The sequence below is a fragment of the Ursus arctos genome, unplaced genomic scaffold (genome assembly GCF_023065955.2).
Source record: "Ursus arctos isolate Adak ecotype North America unplaced genomic scaffold, UrsArc2.0 scaffold_30, whole genome shotgun sequence".
NCBI lineage: Eukaryota > Metazoa > Chordata > Mammalia > Carnivora > Ursidae > Ursus > Ursus arctos.
This window is the reverse complement of record NW_026622986.1, coordinates 26,454,654-26,476,584: the sequence shown is the minus strand read 5'-3', so window position 1 is coordinate 26,476,584 and position 21,931 is coordinate 26,454,654. Positions and strand designations below refer to the sequence as shown.

Sequence of the window (21,931 nt, the reverse complement as noted above, 5' to 3'; positions counted from 1 at the left end):
TGTGTAATAAAACTGAGGAATAGGGGATTTTTAAGGTAAGCCAGAAATATCTTGCTACACATAAAAGCAAGGAAGTATTCAAAGATGAATAGTGTTGAGTCAGAAGAGCACAGAAACCAGTTTAAGGGAGGTCCCACTGGCCAAACTGAGAACAATGTGAGCATTAAAACAATAATAATTATAGCTGATCGACACATTAAGAATATATCAAATTCCATGGATTCACAATGAAAAAGCCAAAACAAAAGTTAACTTTCTGCCACTAGAGATAATCAAGAACATCAACTCCTAACTTCAAAAACTGGTAAAAGAAAACAATTAAGCATTTATTCTGCCTTTTGAGTAGGAAACACATCTTTGGGTAACTAAAGAGCCCCTTGTTGATGAAGGAGAGAAAACGCTTTGTTACTGAAGAAAATCTGCTGATAAAAGAAATAATGGAATTTGAAAATTACTACTTTACAACCTGTAGTGAAATATTTGTTTTCGGCAAGGATTATTAACGGAAGCTAAAACCATCAGGGGAAAGATTAAAAGGAAAGTGGGTATCTGTAAAGTGTCAAAACATTATGCCACAGATGACTTGCTAACTGAAAAGTTCTTGCAATTAAAAAAAAAATCTTATTTTTAAAGCGATCTGGTTATCACTACCTTTTAGCCAGGGATCAAGAAGTATCACTGATAGTAATAAAACTAGTCATTATGTGCCTATTTCATCTGAATCTAATTAAACCTCTACATCTAACTTCTAAGCTGATAGAAAAATATAGAGGCTACAGGAACTAGTTAAATGACTACTGGAAAGAAAATTCAGACTACTCCGAAATAGGAGGCATTCATTCTCTAAGGCAATGGGAAATGTCACTGACAAAGGAGTAAAATAAAAGTAGGGGTGGGAAGAAAGGAAGAGGAAGAGGCTGTTGCAAATTAAGAGACCTAACAGGCATATAAACAAAGTGGTCTCTGGCTAAAACCTGGTGGAGAAAAACAGCTAAGACAGTTTTGGGTATAAATGGAAAACTTTAATATGGAATTGGTATTACATCGTACTTGAGGATTATATTGTTAATTTTATGAGCTTTGATAATGGCACTGTGGTTAGCCAGGAGAATGTCCTTGTTTCTTAAACATAGAGTCTAAATTCTTTACTGCGAAATATCATGAGAATCTTTATTTTCACTTAAAAATTATTCAATAAGCTGTGCGATGGATATATGGGGGGGCTTTAACACTCTTTCTTTTTTGTACATTTGAAAAGCTTTTTGTAAAACTTTATGCAAATAAATCTAGAAACTGAAGTGAACAACTTTCTAAGAAAAGAATAAATGATGCAAAGAAGACAAAACAGATAATAAAACAATAACCAAACCAGGAAAGCATTAAGTTATCTACAAGTCATTCCCCACAAAACAAGCATATCAGACTAAAACAGTTTCATAAGTGTATTTTGAACTGTTAAGGGACAATTTTCATACTACATAAAATTTTCGAGAACACAGCAGAAGAAAGAAACTTTCCAAATTATGATGCTAGCGTAACCTGATAATACACAGAAGTTTTAGTTAACTTCAGTGCAATCCCACATAGGAATAGCAACAACAAAAAAGTTAAGTAAAATATTAGCACATTTAAATCATCAGTACTTTAACAGAATAATTTATCACAACTAAGTGAAATTTATCCAAGAAGTGTAATGGTGGTTCACAAATAGAAAATACATTACTAAAATTCACCATACTAAAAGGTTTTAAAAAGATTAGCTCACTTGTGCCTAAAAACCATTAAAGAAAAAAAAAAAAAAACACCTCAACATCCACTTACTTTTTAAATTTAGAAAAACAGTAACAGTTTGGTATCTTCTTGAGACAAAAAATAAGTAAGCATAAATATTTAAAAGGAAGAAAAAACACTAATATTTGTTGATAACTGTGTATCTACAATCTTGGAAAAGGTGAGGGAATAAATCTTGCTACATAACATTGGAAATATATTGAAAGGGAGAGGATTCCAGGAAGATGGCAGAGTAAGAAGCACCAGCACCTAGGGTCTCCCCACCTACGGTCTGTCTGTCTCCCCACCTAGGGTATGTCTATATAACTATTTTGGAACTCTGGTGTCTACTGGAAGCTTACAAACTGCCAGGAGAAGGCTTGAATGGTAAACTGCAGTTAATATTGGTCAACTTCAGCTCTCAGCACTGTAGAAACTACCCATGCCCACACCCCACCCCTGGCCACAGGGCAAGCAGCTTTACACTGTTGTTCCTGGAGCCGTGTGCATGCAGCTTGCTTGGAGAACGAAGATGGGCAAAAAGAATGCATCCTCCAGATGCTGGAGATCTGTGCTCTGACTGCTGATAGCTGCTTCTATCAGAGAGGTGCAGACAAAGAGGTGGAGGCCACTTTTGTTGCACCTCGCCCCACTGTTGTAAGCCCCTCTAAGCGACTTTCAGGGACTTTAAAGGGCCAGTCCCCTTTATCTCCTCTTTTTATTTCCCCCCTTCTAGGGGGCAGATATTGAAGATTAGGACATTCGAAAACTACTACATATATGGGGAAAATTAGAAAGTGACTATACATAACCAGGGAAAGGTTCAGAAAAAGTTCTGAGAAGAACTTAGGTTTACACTTCAGGCTGATCCTTGGCACAGACACAGCCTACAACAATAAAACAAACAAACAAAACAACAAAAAACAGCAAACCTGGGGGGAAGGGAGAAAGCTCCAGAGTTACCACATCATCGGTTACAAATGCCCAGTTTTCAACAACAACAACAACAACAACAAAAATCACAAGAGATACAAAGAAACAGGAAAGCATAGCTCATTCAAAGGAAAAAAATAAATCAACAGACACTGTCCCTGAAAAAGGCCAGTGGTAGACCAAACTAGACAAAAACTTTAAAATAAGCATCTTAAAGAAGCTCAAAGAACTAAAGGAATATGTGGAGAAAGTCAAGAAAATCATGCATGAACAAAATGATAATATGAATAAAGAGAACACTTTTTTATAAAAAGAGACCAGGAAGACATTCTGAAGCTGAAAAATACAATAAATGAAATTAAATAATCACTAGAGGCATTCAAAGGCATATTTAAGCAGGTATAAGAAAGAATCAGCCAACTTGAAGATAGGACGATGGAAATTATCAAGTCTGAGCAACAGAAAGAAGAAAGATTGAAGAAAAGTGAACAGAGCCTAAGGAACTGTGGAAAAATCATCAAGCAGACAAACATATGTATTATGGGAATCCCAGAAGGAGAGGGAGACAGGGCAGAGAAAATATTTGACCTGCCCTGAAAGAAATGTTCAAGGGTGCAGTGTGAAATGAAAGGACATTACACAGAAATTCAAAGGCGTAAAAAGAAATAAAGATGTGATGAGCACTAGGTGTTATACACAACTCATGAATTATTGAACATGACATCAAAAACTAATGATGTATTATATGTTGGCTAACTGAATTTAAATTAAAAAAATAAATAAATATCACAATAAGGTAAATGCATGGGGAATTATAAAAGCTATTATTACTATAACGATGATTTGTAACTCCACTTTCTGTTTTTCTACATGATTCAAGAGAATAATAGTTTTAAAAAAAAACAATTATTTGTCTAAAAGCTATTATTGTTGTAACTTTGGTTTGTAACTCCACATTTTGTTTTCTCCATAACTGAAGAGACTGATGCATTTAAAGAATTATTACTTTATGTTTTGGGGGCACAGAATGTATAAAGAAGTCATCTGGGGACACCAACAACTGAAAGGGCTGGGGATGGAACTGTAAAGGAGCAGGGCTTTTGCATGTTATTAAAGTTAACTCAAATCCAAATTAGAGAGTTACAACTTTAAAATGTTAAATGTAACTCCTTTAACCACACACACACACACACACACATACACACACACACACACACACACACACACAAATAGCGATAGAATATACACAGAAGAAAAAAAGTAATTTCAACATTTCACAATAAAAAAAATCAACCGAATGGAAAGTAAGATAGTCATTCAGGAAATAAGGGACAATATTCTATAAAGGATACAGAAAACAAATAGCAAAATGACAGAAATCCTTCATCAGTAATTACTTTAAAAGTAAATGGTTTAAACTCTTAAATCAAAAGACAGAGATTGGCAGAATGGATAAAGACACAGGATCCAACTATATGTTGCCTTCAGGAGACTCACTTTAGATCAAAAGACAATAACAGATTAAAAGTGAAAGGATGATGGGAAAAGACATTCCAAGCAAACAGTAACAAAAGGGAGTAGGGGTGGCTAAACCAAATCAGACAAAATAGACTATACATCTAAAAAAGGTTAGAGACAAAAAAAAAAAAGGACATTATATACAGCAAGCAGATATAATAACAGCAAATATGTATGCACCTAACAATAGACCATCAAAATATAGGCTACACAAACTGACAAAATTGAAGGGAGAAATAGTTCTACAGTGATAACTGGAAACTTCAAGACCCAGCCCACAGTAACGGATAGAACATCCAGGCAGACGATGAGGATACAGAGGACATGAACAACGCAATAAGCCAACTGGATCTAACAGACATTCATGGAACTCCCTATGCAGCAACTAGAGTATACACCTTCTTCTCGAGTGGACATGAAACATTTTCATGCCGTATGTTAGGTCACAAATTGAGTCTCAACAGATTTTAAAAGATAGATGTTCTACCAAGTATCTTCTCTGACCACAACAGGATGAAGTCAGAAGTCAATCAACAGAAGTAAAATTGGGAAATGCACAAATTTGTGGAAATTAAAAACACACCCTTAAAACTCTTCCCTTAAAACCAGAAGTAATTCTAAATGGGCTAAAGATTTAAGCATGAAAAAATAAAAACATAAAAGTTGCAGGAGAAAATATGGGTAACCCTAAAATTTTTCATTCAGCATGTGGAATGCTAAGACACCGAAGTGGGATGCCATAAAGGAAAAAACTGATTAAATCTTTTAAAATTCTACATGAAAAGTATCTACAACACATATAATAAAACTGGTCAATTTCCTTTACCTAGGAAGAACGTGCATGAATACAGCAAGAGAAAAATGGGCAGATGAACAGAGAGGTTTATAGAAAAAGAAATTAAAATGCCCAACAAAAATAAAAAAGGACACTCAATCAAAATTAAGGAAATATGAATAGAAACAATGGAAAACTCAATCCAACTAGAAAAAAATTTAACAATTTAAAATACCATGTGTTGTGTGCGCCTGCGAAAACAACTTGCAAACTGAGGCAGCTCTTAAGGAGCCACAAAGAAATAACATGCTCATGTGTGTTTTTAGGATGATAGGATGTTAAAATTTCTTACTACAATGACCACTTAATTATCTTAATGTTCCATACATAGCTTGCAGTAATTTAAAGAGGAGAACACTGGGTGGGCAGACTGCAGAGCACAAAGCCCAGAAAGTAAATGCAGTAGTAGAAATACAGGTGAAAGATCGTTGTCCTAGAAGTGCAAGAGCCACCTCGCCACTGTGCGCTTCAGCGGTACGATCAGGGCAGCTTCAGTCAACGTGCCTGCTGTTATTTATCTCTCCCTCTCGCTTTATTCCCACCTGCCCCCATCCCCATTCTACCACCGCTTAGTAAAAAGATCTTATGAACTACTACTACTAGGTTTACTCACGTGCAAAAGACGGGTGAGTACTGTTTCTGAGCTATTTTTCGGGATTAAGTGAGATCATGCATGCAGCCCGGGGCCCAGCCTAAGCATTCAATAAATAATAGCTGCGAGTTAGACGCTAAATCATCCTATTCTGCAATATTTTATTCTCATGTTTAAATAGTTCCCCTACATATATTTTTTTCTTTCTGTAGGTCTTTTACTAAAACGTGTCTTGACTCTCTTGAAAGAAAGGCAAGATATTCTGAAATCAATGTTAAAGTGGCAAGAATACACTTGACTAACTGCTCTTCCACGGGCGCTCCCTGCTACGGTGAAGAATCAGCGGGGAATGGACGTGATTACACCGAACACGACAGGGGTGTTCTCACTTAGCAAAGGTGATGGCTTCACGGGGCCTCTGACCACCAATCATTGCTGTGACAGTCTGTTTTCTAGTGAATCCTGATGACCCAGAACGAACCTCGGAGAAACACCGATTAGACACCTCAAAATGAAGTAACTAAAGGCACAGCATCTTGGTTTTTACCAAAGGGGAAAAGGTGTACTTTCCACGAGCGTGTGTCTGCTTGTCCTTCTGCACAGACATCTCCAAGAAGACACCAAAATATGTGCCGCACTGACCGGGAAATGCTACCTCCAACTCTACCTGAGGGCCTAACAGTTGGAACAGCTTAGAACAAAGACAAGAAAGAAAATGGGCAAAAAATGACTTTTTCTCAGGAAACCATTCCTTCTCCAGTAATATCTGGTCAAAACTTTGAGTTATTCCTGCTGTGATTTTGCCATATCTTCTTTTTTCTTCCCTCTCATCTGACCCTTCCCCTTTAATCCTTCCCCATTTATCCTATTTACACTTCATTTGTTATCAGTTATATAAATTCTCTCTCCCCTGTGTGCACCTTGAGACAAGAAGCATGTCTTTCTCTTCAGTTGCTGAATCTCCTGCCCAGCACCTTGCAGAAAATCTACTAGGAGGTGCTGGAAGAGGTTCTGAAATAAGTGAATAAAATGTTATCTACGCTGCAACCCACAGCCAAGCGCCCAGGATCGGCAGTCAGAAAGCTTGGGCTCCAGTGTCAGTCCCGCCATCTGCTGGTCCTGTAGCTCCACACAGAAGCACTTCAGTATCCAGGTCCTCACACAAAGGCTCTTCTATAACATGGGTCTTTTATTTTCTCTGCTATTCTTTACGGTTTTATAAAATGAGATGCTGAAAGTAACGGTCATTGTTTATGCTCATTAAAACACCACGATTACTTCTGTTGATCAGTATTATTTGCCATCCAAACCTTCTAAATTTAAGCAAGGATAGTACAGTTATTCTATTAGGAGAGGCAGATTTCATTAATGCGCTTGCCTTTTTTAAAAAATAAGCACAAAGCCGTAAGCAGCTTGCCATCATAAGTACACATAAGCTTATGTTCTGAAACAGAAATGGCCCGTGTTCACTGTGCCGTTTCCCAACTTTAATTATGACTTAGATAGAAAGTGTGTGAATATTTCTTACCAGGTTCTGGAAGGTCTAATTTTGCACGCTTTAGTTCTACCATAGAAATCTGAAGTTGCTCTATTACAAAGTCATCTTCGAAGAAAAAATCCTTTGCCAGGGTCTCCTGAAGAAATTCTACAAGTTCTTCCATAGACAATTTCATTAGATGTTCTAAGAAAAAAATGAGAGAAATACAAATGCTGAGTCAACAGTTACTTCAAGTTGAGAAGGTAACGTGTTCTATTCTGCTGCAGCGTTTTTTAAAAAGGGCGCAGCATACAACTTATACATGCACTGTGAACACCACTGACACTCAGTGAGATAGAAGTACTTTCTGATATCCAAGCAGTCGATCTACTCTTTGGGAAGACGGAGAGGTGATTACTGCTAAATACCTTTTCATCGGTTTATTTAAGAACATCACACCCTAGACATTAATATTAACCCAGAGCAAGCACCTCTTAGAGACACAGGCCACTCAGGATGACATGGGGACTTTCTGCTTTATTGTTACAGAGCTCCACCTCCCACAGGCAAACCCATTTCAAGTCTCTATATTTACGGTTTCAGAATTTCCAAAAAATCTGGATTACTAACATCATTTGTATTTCTACTTATGAAATTAGTTTTATTTAAAAAAATTCAGATTACAGATACAAAGTAGAAAGCAAAAATCAGCTACAAGCCCACTAGCCACTGCCCTACAAGTAGGTGTGTGTACACATGTATAAATTTAAAAAACGGATTATACTTTGAGTCCATCGGATAGACTATAATGTACTATAATTCACTTAATCAGTCTTTTAATACTGGACATTTAGGTTATTACCACTTTTTTTTTTTTTTTTACTATTTAAAATCAGTGTGTGATAAACCTCCCATGACAATGTCTCTAAATACTATTAAGGCAATCAGGAAAAAAACAAGAACAAAATCTTAGGAGCTTTAGCTGAACTCATGGTTACGGTGCCCAGACACAGTTTTTAAAGCTTCATATGGTGGTGAAGAAACTCCATGTAAGTCCTTGAGCTTTTGTCTTTCTGAGAAAAAACTACAGAGCAGCAGACACATTTTTTTCAACAGCTATTCAGTCTGATGATATGATAGGATATAAAGTAGGTATTATGCTTTAAAGTTTATTTGCAAAGGGTGAAGAAACTTTTCATTGCCAAAATTAATCAAGACTCATGTAAATAAAACATAATTTAAGACAGAGAACACAGCTACGGAGAAATATATCATGTTTCCACTTTCTTGCTGTTTAGTAAACATTAAACCAATACATACATGTTTTAATAAAAAATATACTTTTGTTCCATATCTTGGTCAGTTTGTAATCCAGAAAGAGAGGAAAGAGGCAGAGAGGAGAGGAAGGGTGGGGAGGGAAAGAGAAGAGGAGGAGGTGAGGAGGTCGGTGGGGGAAAGACAGAGATTGATTTCCTACGGTTTCCGGACAGACCCTGAGTCCTGGGAGACAGCTCTCTCGGTGCTGTGGTTTGTGTGCTGGACAATGGAGGACGGGGTGTAAGGGAAATGAACCAGACTTCTGAATCCTTATCTTTCAGAATAAATGATACAAACTTGATTTTACAGGAGTTTTCACTTTTCTCTAAAGTTTGGACAATTCAAAGGCCTGCTTTTCAAGTAAGCAATCAAACAATTTTATTTTAAAATACCTAACATGTACTTAGAATAGCAAGCATAGCAGGGGGAAAACCTCACAAAACGTACCCCCCAAGTACTCAATTAGCTTATAATTTAGTTGGGAAGCTGAACTGAAGAATCATTCAAGAATAACCTAAGGGAGGAGAATGATCAATGAATGTGAAACCATGTTGTTAAGACCTAGACTCCAGGTGCTCTGTGAAGTTCTAAAGCTTTCAATGATTCTCCTCTCTGCAGAGTTACAAGAGGAGGTAATAGGAGGAGTTCTAATTTTAAAGGTTGAACTGAGACTTTTAGATGAATAAGGTTCTTCACATTCAAGAAGAAAATTCTCATTTCTTGATTTTTAAAGTAAGGCACTGCATGCCAAATGTATAGAGCCCTTGAAATACTGCAACTGAAAATTGCATTTACCCAACAAGTGACCGTACTTGCCCCAGAGGCCACAATGCAGTCAAGCAGAGAGATAAGCAGCAGGTGCCCCATCTCTGGGCTACAGCTTGGAGCTGGGTGCTTTTTGCCTGGATGGAGGACAGAGTGATGGCAAATGTCTTCACTAGACTTTTTAACTAAGGGTCTGGTTTCTTTGGTCTCTCTCTTCTCTGATTATAAATCAGAGATTTAGACTGAAGAAAAGCCGTTATTAGGAATAAGGAAACAAATACTTAGTAAGAATAATATTACTAGTGAAACCAACACATTGCATTCTACTGCTTAAGTGGGAAAACTAAACTTAGAAAAAAAAAAATCAAAGACCTCTGCAATGTAGTCAGCCTCAAGCCATGAGAAAGAACTGATGGAAGCTGATTACTAACTGAACATGATTTTTTCACTGACTTTCAAGAATTTTTTAAATTCACTACGAAAAGAAAATGAATCTGAAGTTGGGTGGGGAATGAGAAATCAGAGTTAAATCAAGCCTTGATCTTTGTGAAATCTTTATACTTAAACATTTTCTTACTTTTGTGTAATTTTAAGATTGTGTAAGACATAGCGGTAAGAACTCGTTCTCCTTCAAAGATGTAGATATCCCATATTCTGAGGTTTAGTGTAAAGGGAGTCTATAATTAAAAACAAAACAGAGATAAGATTAACAGCTCACTCTTGTCTGGTATTTATAATTTTATTATTGAGTTTTGTAAAGAAATACTCACACGATCAAGGAAACATTGAAAAAACCATTTCATTGTGTAAAAACTTGTGTAGATTTCTTGAGAATCCTGAAAAAAACAAAGACTTCAAATTTCTGGATTGCAGCAAAAAAATATGACAATCTAATACTAAAAGTTAGGAAAGCTGTTGGAGATAGCTATCATAGCTAAACATAAAACCGTTTCATTCCAAATCTTTTACATGCTGGAATATTTCTAGTTTTTTCTCCTTACTCCCTCTCTTTCTTCCTCAATCTCAGTTTTGGAAATCACCTTAAGAATAAATCCTTCTTCTAGAGGATTGTAATACAACATTTTGATTCTCTATAATATATTTGACAGTGAAGTATCTCTGCTTCACTAAATTATCATGTTTTATAGTAGAGCATATATATGGCTCACTAAGGATGAGTCTGTATGACCCTTAAAGTACTTTTAGTGCAATAAAAAGGCCTCCAAAATTACTGAGAAATCATTTATCTTTAAAAACTGTACCACTTGTATATATCATCTGCAAAGAAGTGGTTTGATTTTATGAGTTAGGGCTGTGATGGTTCATCAATACTAAATTCCACAAATCTCATGCTCTTCAAACACCTGGGAATTACAACTGCATAGTAAATGAAATGGATAACACTGCAAATCAATAAAGTAATTGGGACCAAAGGCTGCACTAAATTCTTCTGGCTTTACTCGTGGTGTAAATGGGTGTAAGTCAATGTCACATCTACCTACCAAGTGTTGCTTAAGCTTGGATAGAAATTTATTCAGTATTTTTTCATGATGTTCTTGAAACCTCAAGAGTTTAGGAAAACCGTGAACAAAAAAGCCTAAAATACAAACATAAAAACAGCATTTCATAAACAATAGCAACAAAAACCCCTCTTTCGAAACGCAACACATTTCTTTCATTTTTAACTGTCAGCAACAACAGAAATCCAGTAGTTACTAAGATACTTGTCCACCCCACCAAGGAAATAAGCGTGTGAAAGCTCCGGGTGATGAAACTTACAGTCTAATACTTGTTTGCTAAAGATCCCCTATAACCTTGTAAAAATATAGAAGAGGACAGAATATTTCTGAATTACAAGGGAAACTTAGAAACCAAGAAAAAAATGAAAACTGAAGCCATTTATCAGGACTGTCTGTTCTCTTGAAGTATCTTAAAGCGTATCCTAAATGCACGCATTTTTAAAGGTTATTCTAATCTTGAGGACTTAATTCGTTTTATTGTCAGTGCGCTACATAACAAACATTTTACTGTTTTTCTCAGGTTTACTCTAACAACTTCAGTAGTATTGTGCTTCTGAAGTTTGTATCACTTTTTAATCCCTTCTGTGATCTTTGACATCAGCTAAGATATAATGACACTGTATGATCAGTGTTACATGAGAAACTAGTTTATCCCATCTCATTACACAACAGAATCTCGAAGATTTCTAGGAAGTAACTAATTGCACATGGTAAGTTAGTACTGATTTTGTATATCTAACTCACGGAACTTTACATCTATTTTTATTTACAAGTTTCCTTTCAGATATTCTACACGATCCACTAAAAAGGACGTACATTCAACAGATTTATCATTTCTCCCCATTAGTTATTTCCAATCTGGGTTTTATGTAACTTTGGAAGATGTTAATAGATGTTCTATGTTTTTAAAAAAGAATCCAGGGGAAGTGCTGTGTGCTCCACAAACCCTTCTGGCACATTCATGACCTGCAAGGGCTTCTCAATGTTTCTACCACGCTTTATAAAGAAACTTTGTTTGCTTGATGAACTCACTCTGCCAGACTCATTTACCTTGGAGTTTCATTTTTTCTCCCCACAGAACATGTGCTTCCAAAAAGTGAAACTGTGTTTCTCCAAGAACCCAAGGAACATACTTATGTGTAAAAATTTCCAGAGACAGGGATTCTATTCCTCCCATCGTAACATTTCCTGATGTCATAAAAAATGTATCTATCTATCTATCTGTGCCACTTTCATGGCCAATTTGATAGGAATGGGAATTAGAAGAATCTCAAGAAAAAGTCTCATTTTGAAAAAGGCAATGCCCCTCAGTAATAAACATTAGCTCAAGGATGCTAAGATAACTAACATTACTTCACTTGTTAGTGATAGCCCAGACTTGATATTTTAAAATCTCGTTTTCTTCAGCCCTCACTTTATTCTGTACATTTGTAAGTGACATCACTACCATTAAGGGATGCAAAGAACTGAGGCAACCCTCAGTGATAAAATTCCATAGGCAGACCTACAAACAAGTATCTCTAAATAGAAACTTAACTAAAATAATGACCTAACTGCACAGTAAATGCAAATATTAGGATAGTGAAATTAATATTACTTAATAGACTGGTGACAGTTGCTGAACGTAAGTTATCAGGTGTGTTCAAAAGAAATGACTTTCCTAGATTTGGGCAGTGTTCCGCGTAATTACATACTACTGACACTGTAACATCCCTTTGTACTTCAACACAGATCGGCAACACCATTTCATGGTGAAGCAAAATAAAGGTGGATGAGGGAGAGTTATTTTTCTGCAAGATGACTTTTCAAATGATACTGTTGGACAGCAGTTAAGTTTGATATACTGAGTTTTACTTTTGGAGTCTACTGATGGGTTGCAAAGTGTCCAGAAACAGTTATCATTAGTAGTAGTATTCATTTAAAAAATATTCACAAGGAAAAGTGAGGGAGATAGCCAAACGCGTGTGTGTACACACGCACACCACACAAAATACCACCATAAGAACCACATGGTAAGAAAGTGAGAATTAAAAAACTATAGTCATACTTCCGAAAATGTTAAAATATTACTTTAAACATGTGGTGGGCTCCTCACCACATAAAGTTTACTCACAAACGGAACTAAGACGAACCATTCTTGGAGTGATTCGTGCTAAAAAATTGTATTTAATTTGGTATTATCACATGGGTTGGACTGGGAAAATAATTTTGCATTAAATGGGCAAATGCTAATTTTATTTCCAAAAGAAGATGCAATCCAAACTCTAAACTTTCTTGTATATGCTTGACAGATATAAGGGAAAGGTTATTAAAAACAATCTTCTAACTGGAAAACCAAAAACTCATGCAAATTTTGAGATATTAAATAATGAAGTACCCACAACATGTTATCAGCAGTCTTTTACTGTAAATGGAATCGATTTTACGGCTAAAAGAACCAAAACACACATTTCACCAAAATGGTAATTGCATGACAGTCTAAAAGTTTTAGTCAAACGCATCTTTTATTTCTCCCAGTAACACAGCTTTCCTCAAGTCCTCCAAACCTAAATTAGTCTGTTTTGGCTGGGGGCCAGGAAGTAAAGAATTTCAAAATGCCAACACTATACCTTGAGGTAAACATCAAGGAATATAAATGTAAACAGAAAAGTTTAGCAAAGTTCAATAAAGGAGGAAACAAGAAATGACTCACAAACACTAACTGACTGAACAGCCCCAGACATTAAGTTTTTGTACTTAACCCTACTAAGCATCTTCCAAAGTTTGACTTTGTTTTCATTTACCTTTTTCTCCCTTCCTTATTGTTTTTGATAAACTATAGGGTTTTCTTACCATGCATGGCATGTTTGGGGCCTGAGAAGAGTTTGACCAGGGCCCAGAAGGCATCTTCTTCATTCATATACATAAGGAGCAAAGCTGTGATCTGGCTCATCCCCTGACAGTAGCCAACTTCCTGAAGATAAATGAGAACAAAGAAACTGGGGATTTTAAGATCCAATTACATGCATATGCACATATAAAAACCTGCCCTACAAAATAATCAGAAAATGCCTAAACACATTAAATAATGGGCAATTCTACAGATAGACTACAGTTTTTACATTGAGCTATAAACTATAAAAGAATACATTTGTATTCAAAAATAAATGTAGCAGTGTGAACAAAGTGTCAAGCTACACGTATTTTTATCGTCCCCTATTCAATACCATTATACCTTTCGTAAAAAGAACTAATAGTTTATTCTTCCTTTGTAAGTATTATTCTCAGTTCAATATTCCTCCTCTTTGTTCAAATGCTGGCAAGTTTCTCCCCTTCTACAGTTCCCAAGCTGCTGACCTGTCTCCTCTAGATTTCCCAGCCCTTACAGAGACACATTTTGGGATACCCAGCCAGTCTATGTCCCTTCTCTGAGAACTGCCTACTCTCCCCATATTCCCTGCTTGTCATGTGGCCTTAGAGCTTCATGTTTGTGCCACGTGAACCAAAGCTATGCAGCAGAAGAGGTCATTTGAGCCCAGGGGAACAGTGAGCTGGCCACACTGACTAATCACATACTCTCTCCAGGATATCTGTAATCAGATGGTGAGACGCATTTAAACGGAATGGTCATGTTGAGTCTGTTGGTGCAATTTTAGCCATGTGAAAACTGAAGAGTAGGCAAAGAAAGCAATCTGGAGGGAGAAACAGTGGAACAAGCAGTTTCCAGAGATAATCAGTTACCATGTGGCCCCAGAGTGGAAGAAAGAGAACGTGTGGCTCTGGCTCAATGAAGGCTTCGCACGTTCCAGCTCCAATTTCCATGAGGCCCAAATATTGCTTCCTTTCTACAGAAAGGCCTTTAATAAACTCTTTTATACCCTGCCCTAGTTTAAAATTTCTCATAACTTAAAGGTTTTAATAGAAATTACACACCCAAGTTTCAAGGTTGTCCTTCCTAGAACCTGGCCAGTAAGCATTTAACCTCCACATGAGGTTCAAAACTAATTGATCTTTCCCCAAATTATCATCTCCCCCTGAGTGACGGATATGTTAAGAACATGGTCTATTACCAAAAAGTTTACTTTTAGCCCACTCCTAGGGTTAGCAAGTAGGTACACACATGATCTCCTATTTGGCCCTCGCTGAGTGAACAAAATGTGACCCGAAACTCAAACTCCCAGGGGTGATGAAGAGTGAGCAAGGGTCGAGCAAAAATTCATCTGCCCACCAACTTCCTAAACTTCGAGCCCTGCTCATTCTCAGCATGACTGTGTAAAATAAAAACGAGACAAACACCACCACAACAAAACAATCCAGAGAAAGAGGGGAAAACGAGAGATGCACTGACATACAGTGGTTTTTCCCACTTCTGAATCAGTTCTGTTCTAAGATCCCAAGGTCACCAGAGGAGCCTTGAAAAGATCCACAGAGGCAGTGGGTGCCCGAGAGTTCCTCCAGTTCCTCAGAATACAACTCAAAGAGCCCTGTGTGGGTATGCTCTAACTTACCGTGTTATAAATAGAATACGCAGCAAGAACATGGAATAGGGATTGTTGCCTAGAGAAAAGAAAGGTTATATTGAATATATTTCAGTTATTTCACATATTTTTAAAATTATAAACTTAAAAAAATAAAGTTTGCCTGAAAATAGATAATCCAGACAAAAGTACTACTGTAATAAAGAAATGAACCCAAGCTCAAACGTAAACAATACTCTGTACAGTCTAAATTTAAGGCTACAGACATTCGTTCTTTTTTCTTTTTAAAGGGGGTGGAGGAGCAGAGGGAGAGAGAGAATCTCAAGCAGGCTCCACGCCCAGCACGGAGTCCTAGGAAGGGCTCGATCTCACGACCCCGAGATCATGACCTGAGCCAAAATCAAGAGTTGGACACTTAACCAGCTGAGCCACCTAGGCACCCCTGACATTCATTCTGATAGAATTTATACCAAAAAACACAAATGGCTTCACAATCTCTTAAATGTGTTGCCCTCCTTCTCTGAACTATTCTCACTATAAAATCATCCCCATAGGAGCAGCCAGCCTGCCAGAACTATGGAGGCCCCGTGAAGCCTCAGCTGGAGCGCAGGCTAGGTACAATACCTCGCAGGGCTGGGGCATCCTCTGGGAGGCTGCAAGGGCTCTCAATCAGCCGCCAATATCTAGTGTTCTCTCTCCCACAGCCAGGACACTGGTGTCCAAGATTCAAGGGGCAGAAATGGGATGACTCTACCCACCATTATCCCTAGGAGTCCACTAGCAAAATGTTCGCTTCCCATCCCATCAGTCTTAAGCTCTGCTGGTCTAGAGTTCTAGTTCCAAAGGGAGAAACGTTTCCACCAGGAGACACATTGATTCCACTGAACTGGAAGCTGAGACTGCCACCCAACCACTTTGGGCTCCTCATGCCTCTAAATCAACAAGCAAAGAAGGAGGTGACTGTACCAGCTGGAGCAACTGATCCTGATTACTAAGGAGAAACTGAGTTGCTACTACACAATGGATGTAAGGAAGAGTAGGCCTAGAACGCAGGAGAATACTTAGGGTGTCTCTGAGTATAGCCAAACCTTGTGATTAAAGTCAATAGAAAACTACAGCCATCTAATTCAGGCAGGACTGCTAATGGTCCAGAATTAAAATTTAGGTCACCCCACCCGGTAGAGAACCATGACCAGCTGAGGTGCCTGCAGAGGGCAAAGGGAGTATGAAATGGGTAGTGGAAACCAGCTATAACTATGTGCCCAGCCATAGAAATGATGATTATAGGGCCGCCTGGGTGGCTCAGTTTGTTAAGCATCTGCGTTTAGCTTAGGTCATGATCCTAGGGTTCTGGGGTCGAGCCCCACATCAGGCTCCCTGCTCAGCACAGAGCCTGCTTCTCCCTCTCCCTCTGCTCCAAGCAACCCCTCCCCCTGCTCACTCTCTCTTCTGCCCTCTCTCTCTCAAATAAATAAATAAAATCTTAAAAAAAAAAAAAGGAAAAGAAATGATGATTCTAATTGTTATGAGCATTTCTTCCTTATTTTGGTATGAGTATGTTTATATATATGTATTTAACAATGTTTTTGCTTTCCTCCTTCCTTTTCCATTTTCATCTAACGTATTAGCTATATTAGACAGATATATTATTAACAGTTACTTTTATATTGCAGTATTTAGGTTTCAGAACGTCAAAGCAAAAGGGTAAACATCACCAAACACTTTGCATCCTCTTGTGGGGAAAGGGTTAGACTAGTTTCAGTCCTAGGGAAAAGAGTTGTATCATGTTAGGCAAAAGTATGACCTTGTATTACCTCTATTTGGAAACAGAGTTGACAAGGATGTACAATGGTCAGTACACCACTGGTGTCACTTTGGCTAGGCTACAACCCCCAATTATTCAAAAGCTAATCTACGTGTTGCTGTAAAAAAGGCATTTTGTAGATGTGATTAAAATCCATAAGCAGTTGACTTTAAGCAGGGGAGATGATCCTAGATAATCTTGGTGGGCCTGATTCAATCAGGTGAAAGGCTGTTAAGAGCAGATGTGAGGCCTCCCTGAAGAAGTTCTTCCTGCGGACAGTAGCTCTGCTTGTGCTCAGGAGTTCCAGGCTGTCCCTCCTGATGACCTGTCCTCCAGATATGGGACTTGCCTAGTCAGCCCCCACTATCAAGCCAACTCCTCTCAATAAATCTCTGAATGCACATCTCTTACTGGTTTCTGCTTCTCCTGTTGAACTCAGCCAGTGCAGAGGTGAGCAAAACTATACCTCTCATTCATAAACTGTAATACTCATTTCAGTCATTCATTCCTCACTTTTTTTAGTTTCAGCTATGCACTGGGGCCAAGTTTATAGGGATCTATTTGTCACTGACATGGTTCTCAAAAAGTAACACAATCTCCAACTTCTTTACTAAGATTTTAATAAAAGCAGCTACTACATTTTTAAGAATTCCCAGATCATAAAATGACTCTTTACCAACCAAATAGCATCTACTATATCAAAGGTTAAAAAATTTAAGTGAACCCAGATCCTAGGTTTCACACAACACAGACCAAATGATCTGCAAAAACTTAAACCTTTAGGACCTGGATCAAAATTATAGTTCATACAAGACATTCTACTCACTCATGTTTTAAGTTAACAAAGACTTTAATAAACACTCTTTATAAATGCTATTTACATTTTGTAACATTAAAGTTTACTTACTTAACACCATATCTGTCTCTAAACATAATATGGTCCCTAAATGTGCGGTTGACATCGAGGTCTATTTGTCTGATGTCAGGTGAACAACCCCGTGCTCTGTGTTTTAATTTCTGAAGAGAAAAAAGAGGGGAAGAAGGCACATTTTTATGGAAATCAGTTGTTGAAAACAATTCTCATTAAAACAATAAATCATAAAGTCATTATCATTAAAAAACTGTTTTGGTTCAGGAAAGTCACGCCTGTGGTTCACCAATGAACGTGAAAAGGCACACGACGAAGAGCTTCCCTCCCACCCAGGCCCCCATCTCTCTCATACCCATCCCTTCCCTCTTCCCGCCACCTTTCCCCTCCTGTCTTAACAATACGGTTAGATTTTAATTCGGAATGAAGCACTTTTCAGAGCCTGCCTTGCTAAGACTACGTAAAAGCTCTTCGCAGCTGAGCCACACAGTCCGCTAGGATTTCTTTTTTCTTTCCAGCACAGCATTTTTGTTTTCCTTCGAGCTAATCATTGCCTTGTTTCTTGATTTGCTTCATTTTCTACACGCTTGCTGCTAATCCAATCCCAACTCACTTTAAACTGCATCCACTCCTCTGATGTTGCTGCAGTAGGAAAGGTGCTCTCCGATTTCAACTCTGTGCAGATGTCCCTCCAGAGCCTTCGGACCTGCTGCAGCCTGGGGCTCCTGGACCTCGGGGCCTGCTGCACAGCTGGGGCCTTGGACGCCCCCTTCACCCTCTGCTAGGCCTTCCTTCGCTTGGGTGCCCTGTTTCCTGGGTCTCACGTCTTCTCCTTCCTTGGTTTATTCCCTTGTTCGGAGGAGCACATCCTCTAGTGGCTCCTGTAGAAGGCTGGAAGATAAATTGTTTTGAAACTTCAAATGTCTGACAATACTACCTCCTTCTTATTTAACTGTTGAGCTCTTTTAGAATTCTAAATTGGAAAATATTTTTGCTCAAAAGGCACTGCCTTTACTGTCTTCTAGTTTCCAGTGCTGCCACTCTAATTCTGGTTTCTTTGTACGAAATCTGCTTTTTCGCTAGAAGCTTGTAGGCATTTTTCTCTCCACGTCCCGAAACTTTACATTTCTGTGCTTGATTTGTATCTATTTTTATCCACAGGGTTGGGCACTTGATCGATCTTTTCAATCTTATAAACTCGGACTTATGTCTCTCAGTTCTGAGTGATTTCTTCAGTAATTCCTTTGTCCATTTCCTCATCCCTCCCGCCTGCATTCCCATTTCCTCTTTCTGGAAATCTTACTATTACAGTGTGGAATCTCCTGGGCTGTCATTTAACTTTCTTATATTTTCTCTATATTATTTTCCATTTCTTTGAATTTATCATCTACTTTCTGGAAAATTCCTTCAAATATTACTCTCAAACCTTCTCTTAAATATTTCAGTTCTATTATAATTTTCTATGGTTAATAGCTTTGTTGTTCTCAAAGGTTCCTTTTTATAGGCTTTTATACTTGTTCTAGGGATGTAATATCTATTTTGATCCCTCTGAAGATACTTGTGATCTTTTTTTTTAAGTTTTCTTCTTGCTCTATAGTCTGTTTCTTACACATTTCTTTTTTCCATTTGTTCTCGTGTGTCTTTCACGTTAGCTCCTTTATGCAAGTGAACAGCGGTATTTCATTGTCTGCTTACATTTAAAGGCAGAACACTAAAAGCTGACGGCAAGCTCTGTGTGCAGAGGTGGGGCTTCACGACTGTCTCCACTGCAGAATGATCTGTCTGGGCAGTTTCACTGGGGTTCCCCCGAAGTCAGCGTCTCTGGGTTTATGTCCTTAGGCTGGGCAGATTTCCCAGAGGAGTCTCTTTCCGTCTCCGGTCAGGAAGACAAGGACCTGGCCGCCAATGTGCTGGGAGCAGCGTGGGGAAGGAGGCCAGGATGCCCCCAGCCCCCAGCTCAGGATATACAGTTCCTCTGTGCCTACACACCCCCCTCCCCAGGAACATCTGGGTCCCCTCCAGTCCAGAGGCCCTCTGGTTCATTCTCTCCAGAGGGTAAACCTTGGACTCGAGCCAGGGTAGCAGGGGGACGTCGGGGTTCTAAGTGCTTCTGCGACGGGCCCTGGGCCACTTCCACAGTTCTGAGCTTCACCTCCACTCCCAGAGGCACCTGCAGTTGACAATTACCAAATCTTGTGGAGATTCTGAGATGGCAATCAGCCAGCCGGGACTTCTGCTTTCTCGGGTTTGCTGAGTTTATAAGTGTCTGGTTTCCAGACACTGGCAGCCGTTCTCTCTCCTGTTTCTTATTTCTTGTGGGCTTTGTCTTTACAACAACTCCCTGCTGTCAGTTTCATGGCATTTCGGGGGAAGGGAGCTGGGTGAGGAGATTTAATCTCCCGAACTGAGCTAGATAAGAGATTAAAATTTATAATAATCTATACTTAACCACACTAACATATAATTACGCATCTCTATACATATATTATACTAACTCGTTTACCATGTTTGGGTGATACAGATCTCTGCCTGAATCAACTCCAGCACATATATATGAAAACATAACTGCTAATTCTCTACTTCAACTAAAAGTAGAAAGAAGTAGGCTATCTGGAATATGTGTGTATGTGTTAAGTGTTCTGTGACTATGCGTACTCTTTGTGTTTTGAGGCCGGAGCTCAGACAAGGGCAGCTTTTAAAATCATGAAGAGTAACCACAGTATACTTCCGAGTCCTAAATACACATCGTATTTATAGTATTGTATTTAGAGTATTGTATTAGAATCACACCACTAAAATATTATCGTACACTATCACTGATAAAAGTTGGTCCAGAAAATATTACCTAAAATTTAGTTTAAAAATGGTAATCTGTTCGTATTTGTTCTTTATTTTTTTTAAAGGTAATAGACAAGTAAAGAGGTTTCAATTATTGTTCTACAGGCCTCCTGGTAAAAAATGAGATGACAAAACATAGAAAGAGAACGTTTGACAGGACATGATAAAATGTGCTTTAAAATAAAATTTAGTTCAAAGGCAGAAAATCACCCAAATATATCTATAGTATCAGTTTCTCTAGAGGACATGAAAATCCAACATAAAAAGGCCTCAAGACAGAAGCAAATTTCAGTTAAGTAGGTAAAAAATTGTAGGTCAGAAAGATTATGTCCTAGAATATTTACAACGTACAGAATACAGGAAATCAAGCATATTTCTTATCAAGGAGGCAAAGCAGCTTCTACAGTTATCTCTGAGACTGGGTGGGCGAGACCCATGACTGTCACAATAATACAAGAATATACATTTTATTTAACAGAAATAGGATCTAGTGAATCTATAAACCTGAAGTACAGGGGAAAGATCCGCGATATCGCGGTGTGTTTGGCCAACAAGACTATGAAGCCCCAGGAAGGCTGCAGGTGGGGTTGTTAACCACAATGGACCGAACTTCTGCCATCTGTGAGCTCTATCAGACACACAAGAGACACAAATGACACTGAGGTGCACCGAAAAGGACAAGAGGGAGTGGCAGATGAGAGCACCAGCTCAGGAGGCAGCGACAGGCTCACCCACCCGAGAAAGATCTTAGTAGTTCTATTCCTTCTGAAGTTCCAACCTAAAGACAGCAACTCATACCATCTTCGGAGAGAGAGTAAGAAAGAGTGGGAATGGAAGACCATCAAATAATGATGCCGGGAAAACTCAAAGAATACCAAAAAAAAAAATTCTTTTTTATGATAGTGTTAGAAAAAATAAAAAGTACTGGCAGGCAAGTCATTTCTGTTGTTGTTGTTATGGTACGCCTGGCATTTACTAAATGGATCTCTCATGTTAACCAGTTCCGGATCATTTTATTCTATGTAGAAAAAGTCTAAAAGATCATTGAAAACACAGTTCTGCTATTAGAACGTGTGCTGGATTGAAAAGTGCCCCTTCCCCAAACTCAGGTCTACCCAGAACCTGTGAATGGACCTGACTTGAAAATAGGGTCTCTGAAGATGTAACTGAGTGAAGATGACATCATGCTGGATTAGGGCAGACCCCAAATCCAATAACTGGCGTGCTTACCAGGTCA

At 38.4% G+C, this 21,931-nt stretch overlaps 1 protein-coding gene across 1 annotated transcript in view; it reads right to left on the bottom strand.

The window, feature by feature from the left end:
- USP6NL (USP6 N-terminal like) overlaps positions 1-21,931 on the bottom strand; it is a 176,064-nt gene that overhangs the window by 24,038 nt on the left and 130,095 nt on the right. Inside the window, exons 8-14 of the mRNA XM_026478631.4 lie at positions 17,896-18,005; positions 15,215-15,263; positions 13,560-13,680; positions 10,710-10,804; positions 9,978-10,043; positions 9,785-9,884; positions 7,177-7,329 (exon numbers count right to left, since the gene is read on the bottom strand). Of these exons, the coding sequence (XP_026334416.1) occupies positions 7,177-7,329; positions 9,785-9,884; positions 9,978-10,043; positions 10,710-10,804; positions 13,560-13,680; positions 15,215-15,263; positions 17,896-18,005 (694 nt within the window). The remainder of the gene's footprint in view (positions 1-7,176; positions 7,330-9,784; positions 9,885-9,977; positions 10,044-10,709; positions 10,805-13,559; positions 13,681-15,214; positions 15,264-17,895; positions 18,006-21,931) is intronic.